General features: G+C 40.2%; 1 protein-coding gene across 1 annotated transcript in view; it reads left to right on the forward strand.

Moving 5' to 3' along the window:
- LOC122790893 (immunoglobulin lambda-1 light chain-like) overlaps window positions 1-27,382 on the forward strand; it is a 260,967-nt gene extending 233,585 nt beyond the window's left edge. Inside the window, exon 3 of the mRNA XM_044058567.1 lies at window positions 26,330-27,382. Coding sequence (XP_043914502.1) covers window positions 26,330-26,652 — 323 coding nt within the window. The 3' untranslated portion in view covers window positions 26,653-27,382. The remainder of the gene's footprint in view (window positions 1-26,329) is intronic.
- The last annotated feature ends 181 nt before the right edge of the window (window positions 27,383-27,563 follow it).

The raw sequence follows: 27,563 nt of genomic DNA on the forward strand, positions 1-27,563 counted from the left end.
ACTCATGCAAGGTGTCTGTACAGAGCACAGGCAAACACATTAGGAAAATGTAATATGTACACACTGTGTTGTTTAGTCATGCTGCGGCTCACTTGCCCAAAGGATGGTCCAGGTCCTTACCTACAATGCCCTGCAGCAATGCCGTGACATCCTTACATGAGGAACCAATGTACTGTATCGCATTTACCAATATGGGTGACCAGTACAGCCCCCCGAATGTGAGGTCCTCCCTGGTGGGATCTGGCCACAGATCAGACTCCTTAGAACTACCAGCACATACCTGTCCCTTACAGACAATACAGACTTATATGTTAAGAAAGCCATTTATTACCTCCTGTGGGATGGTTGACATAGCATGACTGCACTGCCCCAGTTAGATGGGACAGGGAATTATGCAGAGCTCTACACCCATGCATTATATCAGCAGCATTACAACTTCATGAACTTGACTGTACATGATAGGAGGGACACAGGCACATCATGGCTCGGCAAATCTGATTGGTGGACAGCTGCCATTAGCAGGCTGTACAGTAATGGGTGGACAGTGTTGTGTGAGTTGAGGTGAGGGTGCCCCCCCCCAACATGGAGGCATTACCTCCTCAGCTAAAAGAAGCACATAGTGTTGTGATGTTGTGTAGACTCAGTAAGTGACAAAAGTAGCCACTCACACAAAGAAGAACCACAAAGCACAATGTAGTTACATGTGTAACCTCAAAGGACAGTCCCAGATTGTGGGTGACCTCATACGTCATGATGCCATATATGATGGGTCTGTACTCATACCTAACCTGTACTCCCACACTGTCCGCGTCAACTACACTCCCTTGTCTCCATGACACATGACATTCCTGCAACCTGTCCCACAACTTCCATATGCACAGAGCAGTTTGTAACTGGCCTCTCACTGGAAGATACACAGCATCTATTGCACATGCTAACATTCCAGGCTGCATCCCACATGTGATCTGACAAGGATTACTAACACCATTGGGAAACCCTTGCAGTCATACTGACACCACTGGCTGCACACTAGCTGAGTAGACAACTGTTATACCCATGTACAGAGGTGGTGCATCCACTGACCAGGATAACTATACACTTCTTTGTCTAAGTATCCATATCTGTATGCCCATAGGGGCAATCATCATGGAGCTGATTAGCACACATATATGTGGTTTACACACAGTTGACTGTACACAGTTTGGATGTGTGATGGGGAGCATGACTGTTGCACATGGTGGACATTTCCGAGGAAGTTACCAAGGACCTGGGTGAGGGTACATCAAGATGTACAACCCCCTATACTGAGCCATGCCATCTGTCTATATCCCCCACTCAAACAACATTTACAAAGCACTCACTTAGGCATCCATGATACTATCATTGTAGGTGTCACTAAGTGGCCCATTGATGGCAAACATATACAACTTATGGACATCCGCCTCCAATAGCTGATCTGTAAGCAGCAGTGCTCAACAGGGTGCTGTAAAATTATGAGCACTCATAGAGTCTCTGTGGTGTGCCACTATCCTGCAAGAAGGTATTGTGAACACATGCCTGTTGACATACTAATGGCCATAAACTCCATTCAAATATATAAGTAGTGTCATTTCCATAAGTTAGACCTATGTACCTGGTAAGTAGCACATCACTCGCAGCATGTAATGTACATATCCAGGGTGAACAAACTGGGCACACAGACCTGGCCACACAGGCTTACACCTAATGTGCCTCAGATCACCCTGTCTCTATAGTGGTATAGCAGGAATCATATGGCATATCTGAGGCCACAGTCACCTGTAAGTGACATACTCATACCCTCCAAGTACTCTTCCCTCAGCATGCCAATATCTGAGTGCAAAGGCCATTTGTTGATGTACCTTTACAAGCAGTACTGGCAATTGAACACAACAGTATGGCTCCTCATAAGGACACTTCACATATTTAGTATGTGTTCAATAGGGATCATTTGCATTGAGTGCCATTGTTGTCTGTGGTATATAGAGTACTCAGAGGTGATCTGTGCCTTGCATACAGGGCAGTGTGTGACCCTGCTTGATTGCATATGTTTCTATCTGTAGGAGGCATAGAAGATGGATAACTCACTGTAAGGACATTAACCTTGTATGTGATGTTAGTACTACATGCTTGTGGGAGAGATTTGTCTAGCAGACTTAAACACACCCTTGAAACAGAACCCTGCCTAATGGTGCACAGAGCTCCTCAGTGCACCTTAGCACATGCCATCTGTGTGACTGGCTGGGCAACTGTAATCTCAACACAGGGCATCTGCCTGTGACCCTCTTTATCTGGGGCAATATGTGCCGATCCTATAACTACAGATATAAGGATGTCTATGATTGTGAGGGCTGTATGGGTGTTATGCTAGTAAAGTTCAAATGTCCTATGGTACCATAACATTATGTAAGATGCTCTTAACAGGCTCAAACACAAACATGGCTACATTGAGGCTAGCACCCTTCCAATCACTGCATTCAGAACATGCCAAAGCACAGAGATAGTGCAAGTTGGCTGTATGTAAATGAGAGCATTTACCTGTGTAATGGTACACACTACAGATCACAGTACATGCATGCAATACACCTCATGTCTGCTAGTACTATCAGTTTAGGACATATTATGCTTGATACAAACTAAAGTAAAAAACAAAACTTGTGCAAAAAGATGAACAGAAGTATCCAACAGACTCTGGGAAGCACCAAATAAAAAAAGACTGAAGCAGTTTATTATGAAGCGCTTTCCGTTGCCGTACTACGGCAACTTCATCAGATAGTTACACACAAATTGCCATTCAAGTTTAAATAGTAAACCAAATCACATGATTAACTGTCAGCTGTTTTTAAAAATGCATCACAGTTTGTTTAAAGTACAAAGACAGTAATAAAGTCAAAAAGTGTGAAATTTCTTTTACACTTTAACTTAAAATTAAACGAGGGTACATTGGTAAACCCACAAATGTACCCAACAAAATTCCCGCATCATATCAATTATTAAAAATAAAAAAAAAATGTTGTAAAACTGTTAATCGAGTTAACCTCTCATTGCAAACATCAGTATATTTAAGTCACCTATACATTAATATACAACTTCCCTACGTATTGTTAAAATCTATGATACAAGTTCAATGTGCAAGACTCAAATATATGTGTGTGCTTTACACATCATGCTGTCATGATATATATAAATATGTAAATGACAGCTTTGATTACAAGTTGCTTATGTGAAACAAAGTCGCACTCCATATGTAATTTCTCAAATGTTTACCATTATGAAGTGTCTCATTTAAACACATGTTGTGTGATTCCAAGAGCACTGTGTTAAACAAAGTGTATTAAGTTAATCAAAAAAGTGGATATATATAATGTTATACCAAAAGTATAATGTACAATATACAATATAAAATATATTGCCAAAAAGTACCACCGTTCACCAATTCAATGACAATGTAACTTATCTTTTTAACCTTCTGAGTTTCAATAAACAAGCTATATTACAAGTGTCATTAAGTCCAGGGCTTGAAAATGCATTAAGCCTAATTTGCCATGCTAGTTCTCGTTCCTCAAGTAATAAATTAAAAGGACCACCTCTAGGGTCAATATTTACTTGATCAATCACTTTAAATAACAATTTATGATTTTTATTCAATACTAAATGTCTTGCTAAAGGATTATCACTTTTATTAGTCTTGATGGCATAGGTATGTTCATAAACTCTTTCACGGAGCCTACGCTCAGTCTTCCCTACATAGAAGACTGAGCAAAATTGACACCTAGCAACATAAACAACTTGTTTAGAGTTGCAGTGAAATTTATGTTTCAACCTAAATTTCCTCCCATTGATACAGAATGTTTTACCCACTTCCATGAATTTACACATTCTACAACAGCGACATGTAACCATACCTATTTGTTTAGTTAAACATGGTGTTGCCTTCCTTTCAAGGAGTTTTTTAATGTTGAGACATTTTCTAAACACCAGTTTAGGAAGCTCTCCGAATTTATTAATCAGGAGCTTGTTGTTAGTTATAAACTCTCAGTTTTTGTACAGGATACATCTAACTGTGTCACTATCCCTACTAAAAGTAGTGATAAAACTGGTCTTGAAATTATTGTCCCTTTCTATGACTAGTACTTGTTCCAAAATGGGGTTCTGGGTAACTCTAGACCCCAAGTCTGGTACATGATCAGTATTGTTGTATGAAATTCTTCTCCTTAAAATGGGCTCAATCAAACCAGCTTGTCTCTTGTAAGTGACCTCGGTGACTAAAGACTGTACTAAACAAGCAGGGTATCCCCACTGTTGGAACATGTTACTCAATAATACACATTTGTCACTAAAATCAGACTCTAATGTAACCATCTTAGCAGCTATGATGAGTTGACCCTTCACTATGGAGCGTTTTTGATGGAATGGGTGACAGCTTGAATAGTGAAGGAAAGAATTACAATACGTGTCTTTCCTGTACACTCTTGACACGTATCTGTTGTTGGTAATATCTTTGAACAATTTAATGTCTAAGTATTCTATACTCACTGTGTTAAAATTAGATGTAAACCTAAGAAACTCTGTGGTGGAGTTTAAATAGGTCACAAACATCTGCGCCTGATGTTCATTTCCACGAAAAATGACAAAAATGTCATCCAAAAAGCGTGTGTAGAAAATGAGATTCACCCTGTGGTCAGTGTTCTTAAAAATAAATTCTTTTTCCCAGTATGCCATAACTAAATTGGCAAAACTGGCACCACAGGATGAACCTATAGCTACCCCAAGCCTTTGTAAATAAAACTCATTATTGAAGGTGAAATAATTGTTCGTATGAATAATATCTAATAAAATTTCAACAGTGTGTATCTCCTGAACTGGTGCATTTTTGGATTTTAACATAAGACTAACCCATTTGACCCCATCCAGGTGTGGAATTAAAGTGTAGAGGTCCTTGACGTCAATGGTGAGAAAATTATACTCTCAATTAAAGTCAAGATTGTTTATCTTTTGTAAAAATGACCAGGAATCTCTACAAATCTGAGGTTCAGTCTTAAGGTATTTTTTTAAAATGGTATCTACTACCTTAGCACATGGATATGTGATTGAACCTCTCCCATCTATTAGGGGTCTCATAGGTGGATCGACTAAGTCTTTGTGCACTTTGGGGGTACCAAACATGACGGGAATTCTAGGCCAAGGTGTAGACATATAATTAAAGGTATCAATGTCAATTATTGATTCAATGAATACGTCATTGAAATATCATTTTATGTGGCTGTATGATGTGTTGACTTCATTAAGTGAGGCTTTTGAGTATGCTTCACTAATTAACAGAGATTGCATTCTTTGGTTGTAGTCAACCTGGTCAAATACAGCCACTCCCCCACCTTTGTCAGGTTTAACTACCCTCACTTGGGACGATCTTAGTTGCAACATTAATTGCTCATCTAAAGTAACATTAGGTTTCATATTATATGTACGATGCCTAGAAGAGTTAGAAAAGTGTCTAAAGTCTAACTCAAACATGTTCAAAAAGTATAAGTGTTGGGTGTAAAGGAGGATTAAATGTGCTAGAGACCCTCCGTTCTTGGTTGATGTTTCCAGTATTACCAAAGAGCACAGTCAGGTTAAGCTTCCTGACAAATAGTTTTAGGTCTATTATTAATTGAACCAAGTTTGAAGATCTACTTGGGACAAAAGTGTTGCCCCTAGCAAGTAAATTTGTAAGAACTGGATCAATCCTCATAGAAGAATAAATGTTAAAGTCCCCTGTTGAATTAGTAACAATGTTTACTGTAGAGAGACCTTCACTTGCTATCTTTTGTACTTGCTGTTGCAGTGTTTGTTCTTTTGATTCCAATTATATTGTTTCTTCAGAATAGCCCCTGTGCGGCTGGTACTCTGAAAATTTGTGGTCTGAAAATTCACTACACTTCACCCATTCACATCCTGTTGGTCAGTCACAGTTTGATTATTGTTATAACTTCGTATACGTTCACTTCATCTCACTGTACAAGAGTCAGGGTCTTATCCTGTAATGTCTATATTATTCACAACATTGTGATCATTGCCCTGTTGTTGAGGTGAAATGTTGGTGTTACAAACTGTTGCTACTTGTGCGGAAGGTGGTTTAGGATATGCACTGCCGTTGTCATAAGCTGTCCTGTCTCTATTCATTTCTTTAAGTTTGTTAAACTTGAATCTCTTCAGCAATTGGTCAATACTCTTAAAGCATCTTTCATAATCAAATTTATATCTTAAAAAGTCTACGTTAGTAGTAATGTCCACATTCAAAGTGGAAACATCATTAGTAAGAATATGAATTTGAAATGTGTAATGTTTTATGATTAATTGCATAAGGTCAAACCTGCTTGTTTAGTACAGTCTTTAGTCACCGAGGTCACTTACAAGAGACAAACTGGTTTGATTGAGCCCATTTTAAGGAGAAGGATATCATACAACAATGCTGATCATGTACCAGACTTGGGGTCTAGAGTTACCCAGAACCCCATTTTGGAACAAGTACTAGTCATAGAAAGGGACAATAATTTCAAGACCAGTTTTATCACTACTTTTAGTAGGGATAGTGACACAGTTAGATTTATCCTGTACAAAAACTGGGAGTTTATAACTAACGACAAGCTCTTGATTAATAAATTCGGAGAGCTTCCTAAACTGGTGTTTAGAAAAGGTCTCAGTCTTAAAAACCTCCTTGAAAGGCAGGCAACATTATGTTTAACTAAACAAATAGGTATGGTTACATGTGGCTGTTGTAGAATGTGTAAATTCATGGAAGTGGGTGAAACATTCTGTATCAATGGGAGGGAATTTAGGTTGAAACATAAATTTCACTGCAACTCTAAACAAGTTGTTTATGTTGCTAGGTGTCAATTTTGCTCAGTCTTCTATGTAGGGAAGACTGAGCGTAGGCTCCGTGAAAGAGTTTATGAACATACCTATGCCATCGAGACTAATAAAAGTGATAATCCTTTAGCAAGACATCTAGTATTGAATGAAAATCATAATTTTTTATTTAAAGTGATTGATCAAGTAAATATTGACCCTAGAGGTGGTCCTTTTAATTTATAACTTGAGGAACAAGAACTAGCATGGCAAATTAGGCTTAATGCATTTTCAAGTCCTGGACTTAATGACACTTGTAATATAGCTTGTTTACTGAAACTCAGAAGTTTAAAAAGATAAGTTACATTGTCATTGAATTGGTGAACAGTGGTACTTTTTGGCAATATATTTTATATTGTACATTATACTTTTGGTATAACATTATGTATATACACTTTTTTGATTAACTTAATACGCTTTGTTTAACACAGTGCTCTTGGAATCACACAACATGTGTTTAAATGAGACACTTCATAATGGTAAACATTTGAGAAATTACATATGGAGTGCGACTTTGTTTCACATAAGCAACTTGTAATCAAAGCTGTCATTTACATATTTATATATATCATGACAGCATGATGTGTCAGGCACACACATATATTTGAGTCTTGCACATTGAACTTGTATCATAGATTTTAACAATACGTAGGGAAGTTGTATATTAATGTATAGGTGATTTAAATATACTGATGTTTACAATGAGGGGTTAACTCGATTAATAGTTTTAAAAAAAAATTTTTTTATTTTTAATAATTGATATGATATGGGAATTTTGTTGGGTACATGTGTGGGTTTACCAATGTACCCTTGTTTAATTTCAAGTTAAAGTGTAAAAGAAATTTCACACTTTTTGACTTTATTACTGTCTTTGTACTTTAAACAAACTGTGATGCATTTTTAAAAACAGCTGACAGTTAATCATGTGATTTGGTTTACTATTTAAACTTGAATGGCAATTTGTGTGTAACTATCTGATGAAGTTGCCATAGTACAGCAACGAAAAGTGCTTCATAATAAACGGCTTCAGTCTTTTTTTATTTGGTGCTTCCCAGAGTTTGTTGGATACTTCTGTTCATCTTTTTGCACATATTATGTTTGATGACATCAGCAGGCCTTGTTGAGAGCAATCCTTTGGGGAGGGGGGGGGGTCACATCACACAGTACAAATAAAATACTTTAACACCCTATCTATTTCTAAGGATCATATTTATGCCATATGGACACACAAAATAGCCTGGAGTGAGATTAGGACCCCTACTATCTAGTCTTACACGTCATATGCACCCTGGCTTAAATCTGATACTGTATTGTCAGCTGGTAGTCTTAAGCTGGATAACATCATCAGGCCTTGTAGAAGAGGGCAGTTTTGAAGCCAGAAGCAAGTTACAGGGCCGTAAAGTGCATAACCATTGCATGTGGATACCCCATGAGAGCATGTCAGTTATTTTGCAGGGGGATACACAGACACACACACACACACACACACACACACACACACACACACACACACACACACACACACACACACACACCTCATGCACACACACACACACACACACACACACACACACACACACACACACACACACACACACGTGTTTGCATGTGCACCAAGTACCCTGGAGTAACATTACAACCCCTACCTAAGTTTACACACTATAGCACCCAGCATCTATCGTATGTGCCACAGGTTAAGTCTGTTGTATATGTGATTACAGGCACAATTCTTGAGCATTACACAAACTAGGCTTGTGTTGAACATCATCTGTGGCCTGCAGAGTGATATTGCTTTGTACTGTTATCTACATCTAGTATGCTAGCAATGAGATAACTGTTATTATCCTGGTTGCCTGTGTAAAGTTACCAGTATGGCCATATGTGGCTATTTGCACTTAGATAGGCAAACCTGTGGGCAGGAATGATGTGCCCTGTCCATGCGTGCATTGTCAACATTATACATTACACCACCTGCTTACCTGTGTCTGTCTACGCAATGACATCCAGTAAGCAGAGGTGTCTGCAGGTAAGTGGATTATGTACTGCTGTGCCCTTAGTTTGGATCCTTTGAGCAACAGTATGGATGTGTGATAGAGCAGATTTACTCACCATTATTCGATATGTAGGACAATACAGACATCCACACACATATTTTTGTATATAACAGGGATTTATATGTAATTGTAGCTGAGTGTTTGTGTGTATGATATGTATATGTTTTATGTAGATATATGGGGAGAATCTGTGTATCACTTTAATAAATATATATATATATATATATATATATATATATATATATATATATATATATATATATATATATATATATATTATATATATATGTATTTGATACTACACAGAGATAGATATACAATGTTTGTGAGAGAGATAGTGACAGACAGTTATATATACATATATGTCTGTATGTGTAGACATATCTATATATAGCAGGTCAATTTGATGAAGGGGCAGTGGAATTGTGCTAATTTTAGCTAATTGTATAGGCATGCCCAGTGGGACTGTCAATACTTATAAAGTGACTCCAGGCCACACCTACCTGTGCTCTAGTCCTGGATTTTGTGTGTTACGAAAATGACATCTGCCCCTGTTTCTGCAGTACTGCACATCACTCAAAGTATCCACTGCATGCCCCAGATGTCTGCTGTACTTAATATGTGACTGATTTTCATAATGTTACCCACACACAGACTGACAGTCTATAAGAACACCAACATAATAACACCTCGCATGCAAAATATGTGACAACTTCCAGATTAGAACCATCAGCACCATCACCCATACTAATTTCCCTAGTCCACTGAGCCACACAGGCTGCCAGACAGAGAGGGGTCATTCATCACACAATCAGCAGCTTATATATGTACGTTGTTATTCCTGCTTTACGTGTGACATACAATATGTGATCGAGTTCTGTGTTACAGCCCTGAGATTGCCTGGTCTGGTGATATACCATTGCTAACTTACTGTTAAAGTAATTATTTGGGAACACTGCTGTGTTGGAGGTGGGAGGAACAACAGCACATGATCTGCTGGGATAGACAGTAGTCCAAATATCATGTGACCCCCACTGTTTAACATCTCCCTTGTTGATGTAGTGAATATTCCAAACATGAGACCTAGTAATTATTAGAGAACACATGCTATTGGATTGTGTTTCTGTTGTCCCATGTGGATGTTACTTCTGTCCATTTAGCCCACTATATTTCCTTGCATAAATGCAGCAGGTCTGTACGTAGAAAACCATATTATAGTAATGCTTACTAGTAGTGTGTAGGTTAGAGACTTACCTTCCAAATGGAGCAGTTGATAGGACTGTAGTTCAGGGCTGATTCTGTGTGATGCAAACAGTACACAGCCAATACATGGATAGGTACAGGTTGTGTGGGTTGCTTGGCATCAACAATTTTAATATATGCATGTGAGTAGGAGTAAGGTGTCATTCCCTAGTGCCCTATGTTGTCAGTGAATGTAGCATGTGTTGTCTCTTAGCAAAAGCCAGGGTGTACTGGGCATGCCTACGTCTACCTGTAGGGACATCATGAGGGGTTTCCTCCTCCGAGCCCTCCTGTGACTCTGGCTGTGGTGACCTAGGCACTGATGGTGGGGGGAGCTGTGTATCCCTTCCATTTGCTGATCCTGCCGCAGCTGTTTCAGCAGGATCATATTGTGTAGCATGGCACATATTGTGAACATATGTGCACATGTGGCTGGAGAGTACTGCAGGGCTCCACCAGATATATCAAGGCACCAAAACTATGACTTTAGAAGCCCAAACAATGGTCTATGATGTTACTTGTTTGTGCATGTGCCTCATTATGGCATTCTTTTGTGGGTGTGTGTGCATTTCTGATGGGTGTCATCATCCATGGTTCCAGGCTGTAGCCAGCATCTCACAGTATATGGCTGTGTGGGATGTCCCCCCTACCAAACATGTGATACAGCTGTGATACATGCCAGATATGGGAGTCGTGATAACTGCCAGGGCTGCCAGCACACACACCCTGAGCATTGCACACAACCTGGCAGTTGATGGAGTGGTACCCCTTGCAATTGATGTAGACTCTACCCTCCTCACCAGGTGGTGACTTGATGTGTACATGAGTGCAATCTATGGCACTGCGTACCTCAGGGTAGTGTGCTACATGGCAGAAGTGTTGCATATTGCTGTCCCTTGCCTCAGGGGTGAGGGGAAAAGAAATGTGCTCACTGGCATGTTGTAGCATGTTATCCAGGAACTGGTGGAGTACCCTGAATAAATGCTGATGCCTGTGAGACCCCCATCATGTCCCCAGTTGGTCTTTGGAAAGTCTCTGTAGCTAGTATCCTAAGGGCTCTATGCTTCCACTGGGATGGGTTCCCCTCTGTTGGCTCTGGGTCTTAGTTGAGGGTGGAAGAGTTCAGTGAGTTCTTGTAGTATGTCCCTGTCCACCCTGTAGCATTCTATAATCTCCAGCTCATGTAGCCCCTGGAAGGTTACTCTGACCCTGAACACTCTTCCCCTTCTCTATCTAGGCCTATTGTCGGCAGCATTGACTTCAGCATCTAGCACATACAGATGTAGCAGACCTGCAGCAGCCCATAGCATTTTCTCAGTTACAGTTCCCAAGTCTGTACTCCAATGGTGCAGAGTATGGGGGGGGATCAGATTGTAGGTTGTATGCATACTTTATAGTGCTCTGCTGTAGATGCTGACTGTGTGATTGGGTGACCTGTGATACATGCCACCTGTCTGGTATATCAGTAATATCATTTAATGGCCCTAGTTTAAGTTAAACAGGGGTCACAACTAATTAATATGTCATTGGCTTTTAGATGCACTCAGCACTGTGGCAGACCAAGCAAACACATGCCCCATAGGTAAACAAAGCTTAGCCCTTGGTGCACACACACACACACCCAGACTTCCACACTCAGCATAGTGGAACGCCTCGCAAACATGCGGAAACACACTCCCCTTAGCTAAACAAAGCTTAGAAGTTAGTGCACACACTCCCCTGAAAGGACATGCTTGGCACGGTGGCGCACCATGCAAACAGGTGCAGCTAAGCTGAAATAAGCATAGAAATCATTGGACACACCCTCCCCTGAAGTCAGGTACCTCTTCTGCAAACACCAACATGGTTCTCTGCCTACATGAAGGGGATATGTGAACACAATTACAATTTTATGCTAATCAGTAACTCCACACCATTTGTATAGGGATCCATGCTCACAGCCTGGAAACTGCACACTTCCTAGCCCTACCACGTTAGCAACAACAAGAATGCACAATTGTAGATACTCCATGCAAGGTCCTGTAATACATTTCTGTCACATAATATTAATTTTGTTTTTTTCCAAATTTTTTTTTTAATTTTTTATAAAGCATGTTTGCACACTGCAGCATGCCATGCAAACATGCCCAGATTATTAAAAACATAAAATTAATTTAACTTATTTCCTTTAATTTTTCAGACACACAAGAGGATAGTTTCACTCGTATCTGTATGTGGTATGCCATTCCTGTCCATATATCTACATTTTTACAGCCTGTTTTTTCTGTCTACACCCGTGTGCATGGAATTCTTTCATGTACACTACGGACACTGGCACAGGGTCTGAAGACCTATCTGCTTGCTGGATCTCTCTACCTGACTCATATGCATGATATTCACCTGCTTATGAAGTGACTTGAATGCCACAGAACTTCCCGTGTTGGTGCCACATGTGTGCCACTCAGCAGTGTTTACTAAGTCTAAAACCAGTTCACTTTCATGTAAGCAGTGCGGGGCAATGCTTACATTGTAAAAAGCACCGTACACCATATAGGCTTTATTAAATTACTCCCAGTATCTTTTTCCTTTTTTGCTTCCTATATGGTTTCAATTTTTGTTTTTCTTTTTCTCCTTCCCAATGGATTTTACATTCTCCTGCTCATTTTCTTCACCTGTTTCTGTATGCCATTGTTCACCCTTATCACTGCTTAGTATTTCATACTGTTTTGCATCTGTACTTCGACATTTCTTTCCGTTATTGTTTCAGTACTCTATATAACATCTTTTATCTACTACTGCTTCAGTTTCTTCATTTCTTTTCCTTGTCTCCTGTAGCTGCACCATCTTGCTCAGAGTTCAATCTGAAATATGTTTTTCTTCCTCTACCCTTTCTTTCTGTGACAATGGACAATCCACCCAAAAGTGACCTATATCATTGCATTTCCAGCATTTGGGTAAGCAGCTCCTAGCGGTGTGACCTGTTTTTCCACATTGACTGCATCATTTTTTGTACATTCCTGCACTAAATTATTTTCTGCACCACAATAAAAGTTTTCTTTTCACTGTCCCATCATTGTACAGTTCCTCTTTTCCCAGTCAAATTAATGACATGCTTAACATTTCTTCACACATATTTAAAGTTACTCACATCCATAGATACTTTTCTTGCATCTTAAACTTTTAAATTTCATGTACATTGTTAACATTCAGTTAGAAATAATTTTTCAGTTCAGTATCTTCAGTGTCACTTGTTGTAAACTGAATAGTCAGTTTTTCCTCAGTTGTGGTCCTAAATTCTGAAAAATGTATTCTTTCCTTGGGGCATTGATTTTTTTTTCTCGTGTACTTTACACATACATTTCTTTTCTAGCAAAGCAAAAGATTCAGACATTACCCTTATATAAATCCTCTGCCCCAAATGTATCAGAGCTTTGTTATGCATGTTGAACCCCAGCTGTGCAGTTATATTCATAAGCCCTTTTTATCTGTGTATCTTTTTGTTATTCTTAATCTTAGTTCTCACCACTGGCCATTTTCTCTGTTAGTTGTCCTCCTTCATGTTTTTTCCTGACTGCTTCAGTATTTTCAGTATAAATATCAGCTTGTTTTTCTACTTCTGCAAAACGTAAGCTTCCAGCTGATTTTATGTTGGAACCCTATTGTCAATGCATTCCTTTAAAGTTGGTTTATCCACCAACCAAATATGTACCAGTTAGTCAATCTTACTGCATTCCTTTTCTAAGTCCATGTTAGCGCTCTCTTCTGCTTCCTCAGCAATCATTTTTTTCACTAAATCATGCCATTTTACATTTTCCCTGGTTCATTAAATCCACCATGACCTGTGTGTATGTAAGTCTCCTTCTTTTACTGCTGTTACAATGACTTCTTTGTGATCAGCAGTCACCAGAGTTTCCAGTTTTCAGTTCCATTTCACTTTTCTCTTTCCTCCTCCATCTTGGATCTCACCCCTCACCACTAGAACAGCCTTATAGTGTTAAATGGGTATGAAAAAATAGTAGAGCAAGTTCACTGGTGTCCTGGCCAAATTTCCCCTAGTCAATATGAATACCACTTTGGGTCTCCCCTGAAAAGAGGCCATTGATGAAGTGGGACTAACCTAGCCAACAAAGTGGAAATAAGTAAATTAAAATTATCAAAATAGAAGAGTGCAGAAAGAAGTGAGAGAACAATCAAAGAAGGAATGGTGGTTGGCTAACAAAGAGGCTAAGCGAGCAGTCACAGTGACAGAAAAAGGCATCAGAGAAACTCTACTGGCTTCTGGAAAGTGACTCACCAGATGTATAAAGAAACTCTTATCAGGTAGCAAGGCAAAGACTGAAGGATCAAGAAGAAAGTCATCAGACACCATTCATAAAGCATGTCAGTAGCAGTCTTCTCACCAGTCCAGAGGATATAAAAAACAAATTGAAGGAGTACTTCCATTCGCTTCTGAATGAAGGAAACCCCAAAGAAGTTGCACTGCCCCATGTGCAACCTACAATAAAGAAGGAAGAAGAACCCCCCCTAGAAGAAGTAAATACGGTACTAAAGAAAATGAAGCCAGGAAAAGCTGCAGGCTCAGATGAGGTCATGGCAGTTATGAGCAATATGTTGGTTAAGTTAGAGTAGAACTAGCTAATGAAGGTACTCATCATAATTTGGAAGGAAAGATGTATCACAGGTGACTGGAGAATAAGCATTGTAGTACCAGTGTACAAGAACAAGAGGGCAGTCACAACTGTGGACAGTGTAGAAGTATCAAACTCCTGTCGCTCTACATGAAAGTGCTGGACAGAGTGATTGATAAGCAGATAATCAGTATAGTAGAAAGTAAGAAGGGGAATGAGCAGTTTGGATTCATGTCATGATGCAGCACATGTGACTTGATGTTTGCAGTGAGACAGATAGTCAGGAAGCCTAAGATGATGAAAGAGTCCAACTGTACATTCCTACAGTTGGGTAAAGTTCATGCCAGGTCCCAAGAAGACGGATCTGGGCAATGCTGTAGTGGTTTAAAGTCCTGGAAACATTAAAAGAATTAGTGCTGGCTATGTAAAAGGACCCAATGGCACAAGTATAGCCAGTGCTCAGACACACATTGGTTTCCCAGTAGCAAGTAGTTTCCATCAGGGTTCAGCTCTGAGCTCATTCCTCTTCATACTGGTGATGGACTACATCAACAAACAGCTTGCAGAGGACAAGATCATCAAAGCTGCTGTTGGCAAACAATGTGGCACTACAAGCAGAGTTTGAACAAGGACTTCAGCAAATGAATTGGAACTGGAATTCAGAGTTGAAGGCCCATGGAATGAAACTGCATGCAAACAATGCAGTGGTTAAAGCAGCAAACGGCAGAAATTAGACAAATTATCTGTGAAATATAGCTGAGGAAAAATTAAGTCAGAATAAGGAGGACAAAGCTAGAATTAGAGGTGCTCCATTTAAATGGCAAAAAGTGCTGTTGGTAGTATGTGACAGAAAAATACCAAAGAAGCTGAAAAGTAACATGTAAAAAATAGTGGTGTGACCAGTACTTTGGCATGGTACAGAAACATGGGCAATGAAACCACAGTAGTTGAGAAGACTAGAGATTATGTTGATGAAGTGCCTGAGACATATCATAGGACACACACAGTAGGACAGATGAAGAAATGTAACATCAGAGTAGAAGGCAAAGCAGCTCCAGTTGCAGGAAAGTTTAAAGGGATCAACTGTGGTTCAGGCACATGTGCAGGAAAGTAGAAGGTGATTTGGTGATACAGATTTGGAAGCGATAGAAAGAAGGCAAAGGGAGATGAACATTCAACCAAGAGAGGGATAGATTGTCTGACAGAAGGCCTGTGACAATAAGGAATTACTGTAGAAAAAGGTAAAAAATAGCTGTGAATTGAGAGAGGTGTCAGCTATCACATGACACTTCAACCCCATTTAGAAGTTGGAAAAAGAGAGTGATGATGATGATATTATATAGGAAATGATGATAATATTATACAGGGCTGAATCCTGGAGGGAGGAAAAAATAATAATAGTTCTGGAGTACTGTATTATTGTATAAAAAAGCAGATCAACAGAGCCACCACTTATCTCTTAAAAACTTAAAATGGATTTCTTACATAAAAATGCTAGTCAACTTTCACAATAAAGCTTCATCAGGCATAATATCCATATAATTCCAAACATTTAAATATCACCTTGTAATCACATAGCCTTCCATAAAATTTAAAATAAGTCACACCTTTCAATATTTAAAAAGACATAGTCCTTTTACCTTAACATGGAGCTCATATAGGATAGGCTTTATGCTCACAGTTCACTTTAAGCCAGGTGGAATGTGAGCATGGAACCTTAAAATCTATCTTAATTCCTCATTATGGATGATGTTGATCATATTCCAACCCCTGACTGACATTTGAACAACTTACAAAATCATACATTGAAAGCTAGGAGTCTTATCTGTATATAATATACGCTTATAAAGGCAATGTGCAGCCTGCTCACCCCTGTCTTGGGAAATGGCTCAGAGCTACTTACAAACTGTGCAGACTGTATGTAGAGCCCTAGTGGAGACTGGGGACTGTTGCAGGTACTTTATCTTCAAGGGAGCATGGTTATTAAGGGGATGTCTTTCACAAAAAACAGGAGCCATGTCTTCCATGTACACCCTTTACACATCAACGTCTTGGGATGCAGTCGACATGAGCAGAGGAGCCAGCAGAGCCATAAATAAGAGTGACACCCACTTCCTTAAGAATGACAGCATCACTCTGGTACCTGATCTTCAACCCTAGAAGGAATGAAACAGCTATATATCTGTCACCTCTGGGATACATGAATAGACCAACAGAGCAGGATGGATGGAGGCTTACTGACCACTGAGGTTCAGAAGCCAAAAAATGCATCACCTAGAAAAATAGGGTACTCCGTTTACAGAGCTGAGAAAGTAGTATTGTAAGGCAGTGTGATGAAACACTGGGTTTTGCTGCAGATTCATTTGGCACATATTGTTACAATATAACTGCAGCATAAAAGAAAACTTGTGAAAAGCAAAAATGATACAACACTTTTTCAAGGTAGCTAAGGTTATTTTATCTTTTCATAATCTGGATTGTTGGTACATTCATAACTGAATACCTATGTGTGTCTGTTATACTTGATGTCCTCAGTTGGAATAGAAGGGAAATTGGGTTAAACTAAGCTTTGCAGCTTTTTTTTCTTTTGTACTGCTGGTCCATAGTGCCTTTTTCCTGATGTGGTATTCGTGACTAATTTGTTCTTAAACCAGGCTGCATGCTGGGGTACAGTAAACAGAAATGCAGTGCACTGCATGTGATGTCAATAAAACTCATCTGTCTGTTTGGGTAGTACTGAAAGTAGATTTGATATGGAAAATCAAGAAACATAAGACCAACAGAACAGATTTGTGCTATTATATGTGCTTAAGTGTGTGTATGCTCAACAATGCAGTGTGATCATCCCATGATAGTAAACTGAACCTAATGTGCTGCAAAATTTTTTCTCACAACTCAGGGCATGCCATGTTAGAATTACACTGAATTCTGTGCTGTTCAAGTATGCAAAACAGAGTAGCTCATCACAGGATTATTAAACTGATTGTAAAAGCACTATCAGCTCAGCCAAGCAACCTAAGCCATTCCATGCCAATATTAAAGTGAATCCCATATATTTCAACATGATTAACAGAACACTTCATAGCACTGTTAAATTAATTTTAAAATGCTACAGAAATCAAGTAGACAACCCAAATCATGCCACTGCAGTTCAAAGGTAACACTAGTGCTGTTAATCTGTGCAGCACCTACACAACATACGTTTCCCATATCTATTCGACAAGAAATCCAGTACTGTTCATTCAAACAACTTGCTGTGTCAGTATTAAACTCACTTTAATGTGGTAAATCAAGCACGTAAACTAGGACATCCTCTTGCAGTACTAACTACACAATGTAGAGCATCCTGTGGCATTAAGCTAGTTGTAAAGGGCTATGAAATCAGCTCTTCATCATAGTAGAGCATCCTATGACAGTACAAACTGATTGTAATATTCTTTAGCTGTGCAAAACATTGTACCCTGTGACTCTGTTAAACTGAATCCCATATACAACAGTTCCAGACATCTAAACCTGGATGAATGAATACTGACCAAACTTTTACTTGCCAACTGCCTCATACATTCTCTTTGTGTACTAACCTAACATCTCCAAATGTCCCATTACATTTCCAGGGTAGGCCAACATTTAGCACCAAGTAATATTTCTTAATACTGTTATATTTTGTCCTAGAATAGTATGTTCTTTTATTTCAGTGCACTCACACACATTGTGTATGCATGCCTTATGCATGTGTTATGGTTTTGTGATTAGATCAGTAAATATTGTATTAAAATATGTTTGAAAAATTATAGATGAAAAGGTTCATGAGCAAATTAATTTTGCTTGAGGATAATTTGGATAGGATTCAGCTTCTTAATCAAATTTCCATGATATTACTATTCATTGAAGCCTTTCTTATTATAATGTATGTGGTGCAGCATTGATGTTTTTATGAGATCCATCTGGAGCATTCTGAGGATTTTTTCTTTTCCACTCTGTTGTTTGAAAGTAAGGGAATGTTAGGGCACAAAGTTCCTTATATGAGAGTGCAGGGAGGCCTGTCCCATGTAAAAGCAATGTTTCTGGTAAGTACAGTGGAGTTCAGAGCAATTTTGCTGTTGATCAGTTGTGACTGTGGAGTTGCTTTTTTGGTTATTTGTGCATCTTTCGTAGTGGAAGCAGAGCAGATCCGTAGGTAGCCAGACACAGAAATCATAAAGTGTTGCTGCCAAGCACTAATTTCTTGTATGTATAGTACTGCTTATTGTTACACTGCTACATAGTGCACTACAGTCAGTGTAGTTAGAAATGTTGAAAGTGAATTTATAAATCTGTCTGTAACATGATTACTGTGCTGACATGTTTGTAATTGGAGACAGTTGTGAAATATTGAATGGGGTCTTTCCTAAGAAACAAAGTCAGATGTGGAAGGGGACATGGGTAACTGAGTTGACAATGTATGTCTAGATTTTACAATTGGATGATGTGGGCTTCTACTCAGGGCAGCTACTGGACTCTCCAGACAAGTTTTATGAAGTTGCTTTAGAATACTAGTAGCTACAGCTGTGAATGCTGTGAAATAACTGGTTTTAACAGTGCTGCTGTATTAATTATTAAACAGTATTTCAGTGCAAATAATAGTCTTGGAAATTTTGAAGAAGGCACATCTCCATAAAATTGATTAGTATTTTCTCAATAAACTAAAACTGACCCAATACAAGGTTGCAAAAAAAGATTGTAAAATTAAGTATAACATGCCTGGAATGTTTTACATAGAAAGCCAAGTTAGATTTATTCCAGATGTTCTTCGTGTTTCACTGTTGCAGTCATCATACTTAGGTTATCCTGTCCAGGGTAGCCCTCAGTCAGCCTGAACACCAGAGACTTAGTATTTCTGTGTCGGTTGCTGTCACTCCAGGACTGACGTCAGGTCATCAGTGGTATAAAATCAGCCAACACCATTACATCAGTCTTTCTTGCCAAGTAGCCCAAAGCAGAAGCAGTTTGCACAAGTACCGGATGGCGGTTACCTGAGTTTTCATTTCTGAATCGAAGTTGAAGTCTTCTAAAGCTAAGTACCCTGTTGGGGATCCTTTTTTCCTGCACTAACCGATGTCAGAAAAAATTAACAATTGTCTTGCCTGTGGAAAGCAAATACTACACAGAGACTTCCATTCTTACCTGTTTAGGCCCAGACCATGATGTCCCTCACTGTCTCTTTTGTGCTTTGTTCAACGCCAGAACTATATGTTGTCGGGCCCTTATTGTAGCTAAATATTTTCACTCTCAGTCCTCATATTCCGATATGGTTTCGGTAAACCATCCGACTACCGATCTTCTGAAAAAACATAAGGATAAAGACAGAGACAGACCACACAGGTCTAAAACTACCGACAATGCTTCTGTTAAGCTCGTCATCAGTTCTCCGGTCCTCAGTGAGGTGCTTTCGCAGCCCCTAATGCCCACTTCTGTGGATTCGCAGGCCGCTACCGAGACCCGTTCGGAGTCCAGTTTGCTGCCAGACTCTTCTTCGACTAAGGATCCCACGGATGTCTTTACCTTGGATGGGTCTGGAGCCACTGAGCAGGCACCAGCTCCCGAGGAAGTTCATCACACTACCGATATGTGTCACAAACCGATGGCTTTTTTTGTGTCTGCAGTTCTTTCTAAAACTACTGAGTTTCTATGGCCCAGGGTACGAACTATGCCTTAAAAAATGACGACCCAAGCTCAGGCACCTGCTTCCATGCCTCAATCTCAAATGCTTAAAATGGTGGAAGACCTTATTATGCTTATTAGGGGAAGCCAGGCTACCCCTTCCAAAAGAAAAAGAGATTTGTCCCCAGTAGTTTTATCTGAAAAGGAGTCCGATGACTCTGAGGTTTCTGAATATGAAGATATGCAACCACTCTCTGCTTATGAGGATTCTGATGCAGAGGAATCCATTCATTTTGCCTCTCCACCTGAGGATTTTTCATTTGGTGAGCATTTCCAATGGGAATGTCAGGACTACCCTCAGTCAAAAATGAGACTCAGGGAATTCTTAGATTTACCACAGCACAGACCTTTAGCCATTCCTCCTGTCCTGGACATTGTGGATGATGTTTTTATGGAATCCAGTTTGACTCCTGACACCCTTCCTCCTGCTCCCAGGAAACCTGACAGGTACTACAGAGTACTTGACTCTCACAAATTCCTTTTAAAAAATCCTACTGCTGACCCAGAGGCCATCTCCCAAGAATCTAAAGGAATTAAAGCAACCTCAGCTAAGAATCCCTCTCCCTCAGACAGGGATTCCTGAGCTTTAGACAGATGGAGTAAAAAAGTATACACCTCTGCAGCTGTTGCTATTAGAGCACTAAATTGTCAGTTCCACATGCTGAAATATCAGCAGCATACCATGGAACTCCTCAAACAAAAAATATCTTCCTTTCCTGCTTGTGCAAAAAATAAAGAATTACAAGAGCTTATGCATTCTGCAAGCCAAGTTACTAAGCACACCTTGCAATGTGGCTTTGATGCCCTAGAGGCATCTTGCAGGGCAGTAGTCACTGATTCTGTCCTTAGAAGGCATGCTTGGCTTAAGGAACAGACCTTACAGGACCATTTCAAATCAAAATTATTGGACGCACCATTGAACAAAGACAATTTGTTTGGCACCAAGGTAGAAGAGGTCTTAAAAAAGATGGAAGAAAAAGCTAAATCTATGCAGACAGTTAAAGAGTTTTTGCAGGTCCAGCCTCCGAGGTTCAGTAGGCATTGTCCCTTCAAGCACTGATCCTTTCTGGACCCCTCAAGGCTAGCTCAGCCCAGACCCAGGGGAAGCAGACCCCCCAGACAACAGTCACAGGGAATGCAGAGATCAAAGCAATGGAGTTCCTCCTATTCAAAAACAGGGAGTGCTAAGCCACCCCCTTATAGTAATAACAATGACTTGACTTTACACCTCCACCCCTTACCTCTGCCCACCCACTTGTGCCCCTAGGAGGAAAAATCTCCTTCCATGCAAACAACTGGGCCTCTATTACCAATGACCGATGGGGCCTAAACATAGTGTCCCAGGGATACAAATTTTATTTCCACACTCTGCCAACCCCAAAAGGGTTCCCAGATCTTCCTCCAAACCAGTTGGCAGCGGCCAAAAAGCAAGTCCTTTCCCTCCTCTCCATGTGGAAAATACAGCATGATGCTGCAGACCAAATAGGCCAAGGTTTCTATTCCAGACTCTTCCTGCTACCCAGAAAAGAGGGCACCTGGCACCCTATCCTTGATATATCCATTCTAAACACCTTTCTGGTGATACCAGAATTCAAAATACTCACCCTCCAGCAGCTTCTTTCTATGCTTTCCAAGGATGCTTGGTTAGCCACCCTAGACCTAAAAGAGGCCTACCTACACATCCCAATTAGGGGAATCTTGCAGGAAATATCTTCGTTTCAGGGCAGGATCTCTGCACTTTTAGTTCTCTGCACTTCCCTTTGGATTATCCACTGCTCCCAGAGTTTTCACAAAATGTCTGGCTCCAGCCATTGCTTTTTGCAGACAAAGAAACATTCAAATTTACCCCTACTTAGACGATTGCCTGATTCACGCAGACAGTCAGGAAAAGCTGTTACAGCACCTGACCTTTGTAAAGGACTTGCTGACCTCCCTGGGGTATACTATCAACGAAAATAAATCAAAATTAGTCCCCATGCAAAAAATTGTATTCCTGGGAGCAAGCCTGGACACAGCATCCCAGATGGCATCCCTTACTCCAGAAAAACAAGCCTACCTGACAGGCTACTTCTGTCAACTAGCCACCAGAACCCAGTTATCCTCAAGGAAAATCCTGCATGGTCTAGGGTTCATGGCTTCCTGCATCCTACTCATTCCATATGCCAGGCTGCCTATGAGGAAACTACAATGGTACCTAAAAAGCCTTTGGTGTCAACACTCTCAAGACCTGGAAACTATCATACTTATGATACCCTGTCTAAGGAAAGATTTTCTTTGGTGGGCAGCAGCATGCAACCACAACAAGGGACTTCCCTTCTCACAACCCCATGCCACCCAGACCCTCACCACAGATGCATCAGGCTATGCCCGGGGTGCACACCTGGATGGCAGATGCATTCAAGGCCATTGGAGCCCAAATCAAATACATCTGCACATCAACCAAAAAGAGATGCTAGCTGTTCAGCATGCCCTGACAGCTTTCAGACCCCTACTCTCACCGGGGCTTCTAGTGATCAAAACAGACAACACCACAGTTGTGGTATATCAACAAGCAGGGAGGAACTCATGCTTATCCTCTTTGCAGGCTTGCCATGACCCTTTGGCCCACAGCCTCAGCCATGCAAATACACACGCTAGCACAATTCCTGCAAGGCTCCCAAAACTCTCTGGCAGACAACTTAAGCAGAAACCTGCTAGACCCACACAAGTGGCAGCTAGACCACAAAACCTTCAGTCTTGTAACCCAGAAATGGGGCACCCTGAAGGTGGACCTCTTTGCCTCCCACTCCAATCATCATCCCAGCAAGTTCTGCACCAGGGAACCTCACAGTAAGGCCTGGAAAGTGGATGCTCTATCCTTCCAATGGATAAACCTCTCAATCTGTGCATTTCCCCCTCTACCACTCATCTCTAGGGTACTGCTCAAAGTAAGGGAGGAAAAACCAAGGGAAATCTTGATTGTCCCAGACTGGCCACACCAGCACTGGTACCCACTGCTGCACAGCCTGTCATCCCTGCCACCATGGCACCTACCTCAGATCCCAACACTCCTGAGCCAGAAGAATGGAGAATTCATGCATCCACAATTGCAGACCATGAACCTGGCAGCCTGGTTTATTCCCTGATGTGTCCCCAAGCTGCCAGCCTAAACAAACAAGTCCTAGATGTTATACATGAGGCCAGATGCCCCAGCACTAGAAAATCCTATGCTGACAAGTGGAAAAGGTTCTACACCTGGATCCAGACTAAGGGCACCAAAACAGCACAGCCCTCCCTACCTCTCATCCTGGATTACTTAGCAGACCTACTACACAGGGGCCTATCCTTGTCTTTTATTAAAATTCATGCCTGTGCCATCTCTGCTCATTGCAGCACAGAGCCACCTCTCTTCTCACACCCTCTCATCAAGCAGTTCCTAAGAGGGGCTATCAACTTAAGGCCACCCAGAAGAGCTCCTACCCCAGCTTGGGACCTTAATGTTGTGTTGGAAGAGCTCACCCTACCACCCTTTGAGCTTGCAGCTTCAGCAACGTTAAAATTCCTCTCTTGGAAAACAGCCTTGCTTTTGGCCATCACTTCAGGTAGAAGAGTTTCAGAGCTACAAGCACTCATGGCTGTAGAGCCCTTCATCATTTTCCATGCTGACAGAGTCTCCCTCAGGACTAACCCATCCTTCATGCCTAAAGTGGTGTCCAGTGTGGCTCTGCACCAATCCATTTATTTGCCCACCTTTTTTTTCCTAACCCACAAAACAAGGGGGAAAGGATTCTGCACTCTCAAGATGTGCACAGACAGGTTAGATTTTATCTGGATAGGACTAAATCTTTCGGAAAAACTGACCAATTGCTAGTCAGCTTCGCAGCAGGGGCAGAGGGCAAGGCCATATCCAAACAAACGATCTCCAAATGGATAGCACACTGCATCCATTTCTGCTACAAACAGAACAGGGAACCACCCCAAAGGGGGTCCAGATAGATTCCACCAGGGCAACATCCACCTCTGCAGCTTTTCTTAGAGGGCTACCCACCAGGGACATCCTGGAGGCTGCAACATGGACTTCAGCTCATAACTTCACCAAGCATTACCACCTGCCAATCTTCTGCAAATCCAGGGCAGACTTTGCCACCGCAGTCTTGTAGGGAATCCTAGCCAGCCCCCAGTCTTGACTGTCTCCACCCTTTTCTTCAGCTTTATGAATCAATCCAAGTGTAATGACTGCAACAGTGAAACACGAAGAACATAGTACAGTTGTGTACACTTACCATAAATGTAGATGCTCGAGTGTATTCACTGCTGCAGTCCTGGTTTCCCACCCTTCATCCCCTTTGTCTCTCTTTCTCTCTACATCTCTCCTTACAGGGATTTTTTTTTTTTTTTTTGGTATTTACTTTCTACTGGTGGTGTTCTTCCACCATAACCTAGCTCCCTATTTGGGGGACTCCTGACAGTTGGGGCAAGAAAAACTGATGTAATGGCTTCGGCTGCCTGATTTTATACCACTGATGACCTGACATCAGTACTGGAGTGACAGTAACCGATGCAGAAAAACTAAACCTCTGGTATTCGGACTGACTGAGGGCTACCTCTGGCAGGATAACCCAAGTGTGATGACTGCAACATTGAATACACTCAAACATCTACATTTATGGTAAGTGTACACAACTGTACTTTTTCCCACTTGGAAACTTATTATGCATTTTTTCCAACAACTAGCTTCAGTAAAATGTCATTCAGTAACTCACTGTTGCAATACTAACCTCCTGCTGGTATACAAATGCACGTAAAGTGTATAGGGCAGTATGGTGACAAGGTAGACTCTTGCAGCTTCATCAATAAGCAATGGCATGTCTTCAGAAAAAAAACAGCATTTTTTCCAGAATCTATCTTTCTAACAACATCTTACAGAATAAGAATAAGAATAATAATTAGCTAACTAAGGTGTCATACTCTTAGGTCTAGCAAAGGCTTTTGCCTCCACCCAGCATTCCAAACTTTTTTTTTTTTTTTAGTAGTATCACAGTATGGACTTTGCAGTACCTCACACAAATAGATAAACAGCTGCTAGCCTGCCTGGCAGTAAGTGTGTAAGTGCATGGACTCCAAGCTGTTAATGAGCTGCTTCCTGTAGGCATGGGTACAATGTTGGATTTCTTTCTTCTCTATTTGCATACTGTGTGACTCCGATAAGGTCATGTAAGGATACAGTCTTCCTGGGTCACCCCCTGAAAAGAGGTATTTATGTTAGTGGGCGTACTCAGTTAGTAAAAGTATAAAATAAAGCTTTTTACCACTGTCTGTTAGAAATACATCTCCTCACAAATAGTTTAAAGCTTGCTTGACTGTTTATTATCTAAAGTACATGTAACTGTGAATTATTAATTGACTTTTACTCATTAATTAGGAACTACACTTACTCTAAGCCTAGGTTGCAGCTAATTATCAGATGTATGAGAAAGATACTGCTGTCTTAAGTTGATGTACATTCCACATTGTATTTTAACCGGGTCATAGCTGAAAAAGTAGTGGGTCTAATCTATTTACCTATTTGCCTAAAGAAATTGAGTTTTAATATGATTTAATTTTGTGTGCTTATGTTTGTTTCTAAACTATATGCATATATGCAGTTGTGGTTACAGGACTGTAGTTGTAGTTTAACAGATATTCATGTACTTATGAATGGGGTACCCCACATTTTCTGTAAGTCCTCTTCAACAAGAAGTTAGAGTTAATGACAGCATGTGATGAATTACAGAAGAGTAAGTTGCTAGTGCTAATAGGCTTATCCTGCATATGACTCATTTATTATTTTAATTTCAGGAAAACCTATATCGGCACCCACAGTGCGGCTTTTTCCTCCTTCAAGTGATGAACTAGCTACTGGAATGGGGACAGTTTGTTGTCTCATTGAGGGATTCTATCCGAGATCAGTGGAGGTGCTTTGGAGTGTGGATGGTGATGCAACATCTGAAGGTGTGTCTACAACTCCTCCTGTGCCAGACAAGGGAAATGTCTATAGTGTAAACAGTTACTTATTGCTCACAGCATTTGAATGGAAATATCACAGCTTTTTCTCTTGCACAGTTAGACATGACCCAAGCGGTACCATAATTCAAAAGTCTGTTCATTCAGAACATGCATAAAATTAAAACCTTTAATTTTCCCAAGCTTGCTACTAATAACTAATCTTCTTGGATGTATAATCTGTTCAGCTAATCGTAAGGATATTTTATTCTAACTTCAATAATCAGTATAACAATTAGCAAGTGTTAAGATTAAGCTGTTGAAGGTTAAGGCTTACAGCTTGGCAGAAATACTAGACACAGTGTGTTAATTCATTCTAGTTAGCTGATCCATCAACAGATCTAATAAAGAATTTATGCATGTGTTTGCAACCACTGACTACACTTACTTTATACTAGTCCATACACTTCAGTATACCCACTTAAGAACTCATCTTTGGTCAGTTTCTAATAGTGGTTAAATGTGTGTACCTCTGCACAATCAGAGAAGATATGCCAGATAAAGATATGTAACTAACTGAATACTGCAGTAATAAAAATGTGTTGTATTTTAAGTTCAGATTTCTTAGGTAATATTTTTCCATTTATGAATGTTTTATTAAGCTTTAAACTTTTCTGAGACTACTATAATATAAAGTTTACATCAGATGCTTTTGTGGAAGACCAAATAGCATCAGTCCTAACTGGAAAAATGGACACATCTGTTACATGTATCATAAATTACAGAACTAACAGTCACTGAAACAAAGCTGACCAGAAGAAAATGACATGTTTCACCTGTTATGCTTTATTAAAATAATTTCTAGGGGAACACCAAACTCTAGAATAAAGTACATCACCTTTTTCTTTCTCCCATGTCTGGCTTTCATTTGGTCAGTTAAGAAAAGTCAGATTAACACCAGTCTAATTATGTATGCTCCTTGTTACTTTACATATTACATTCTCCACACTATATTTCAAATTAATTTTTGCTTTTGTTATATTCCCCCTTCACATTTGTCAGTCCATTCATTCTAAATACTAGTGCTTTC

This window comes from Protopterus annectens, chromosome 16.part0 (assembly GCF_019279795.1).
Source record: "Protopterus annectens isolate FY-2018-M chromosome 16.part0, PAN1.0, whole genome shotgun sequence".
In the NCBI taxonomy this organism is placed as follows: Eukaryota; Metazoa; Chordata; order Ceratodontiformes; family Protopteridae; genus Protopterus; species Protopterus annectens.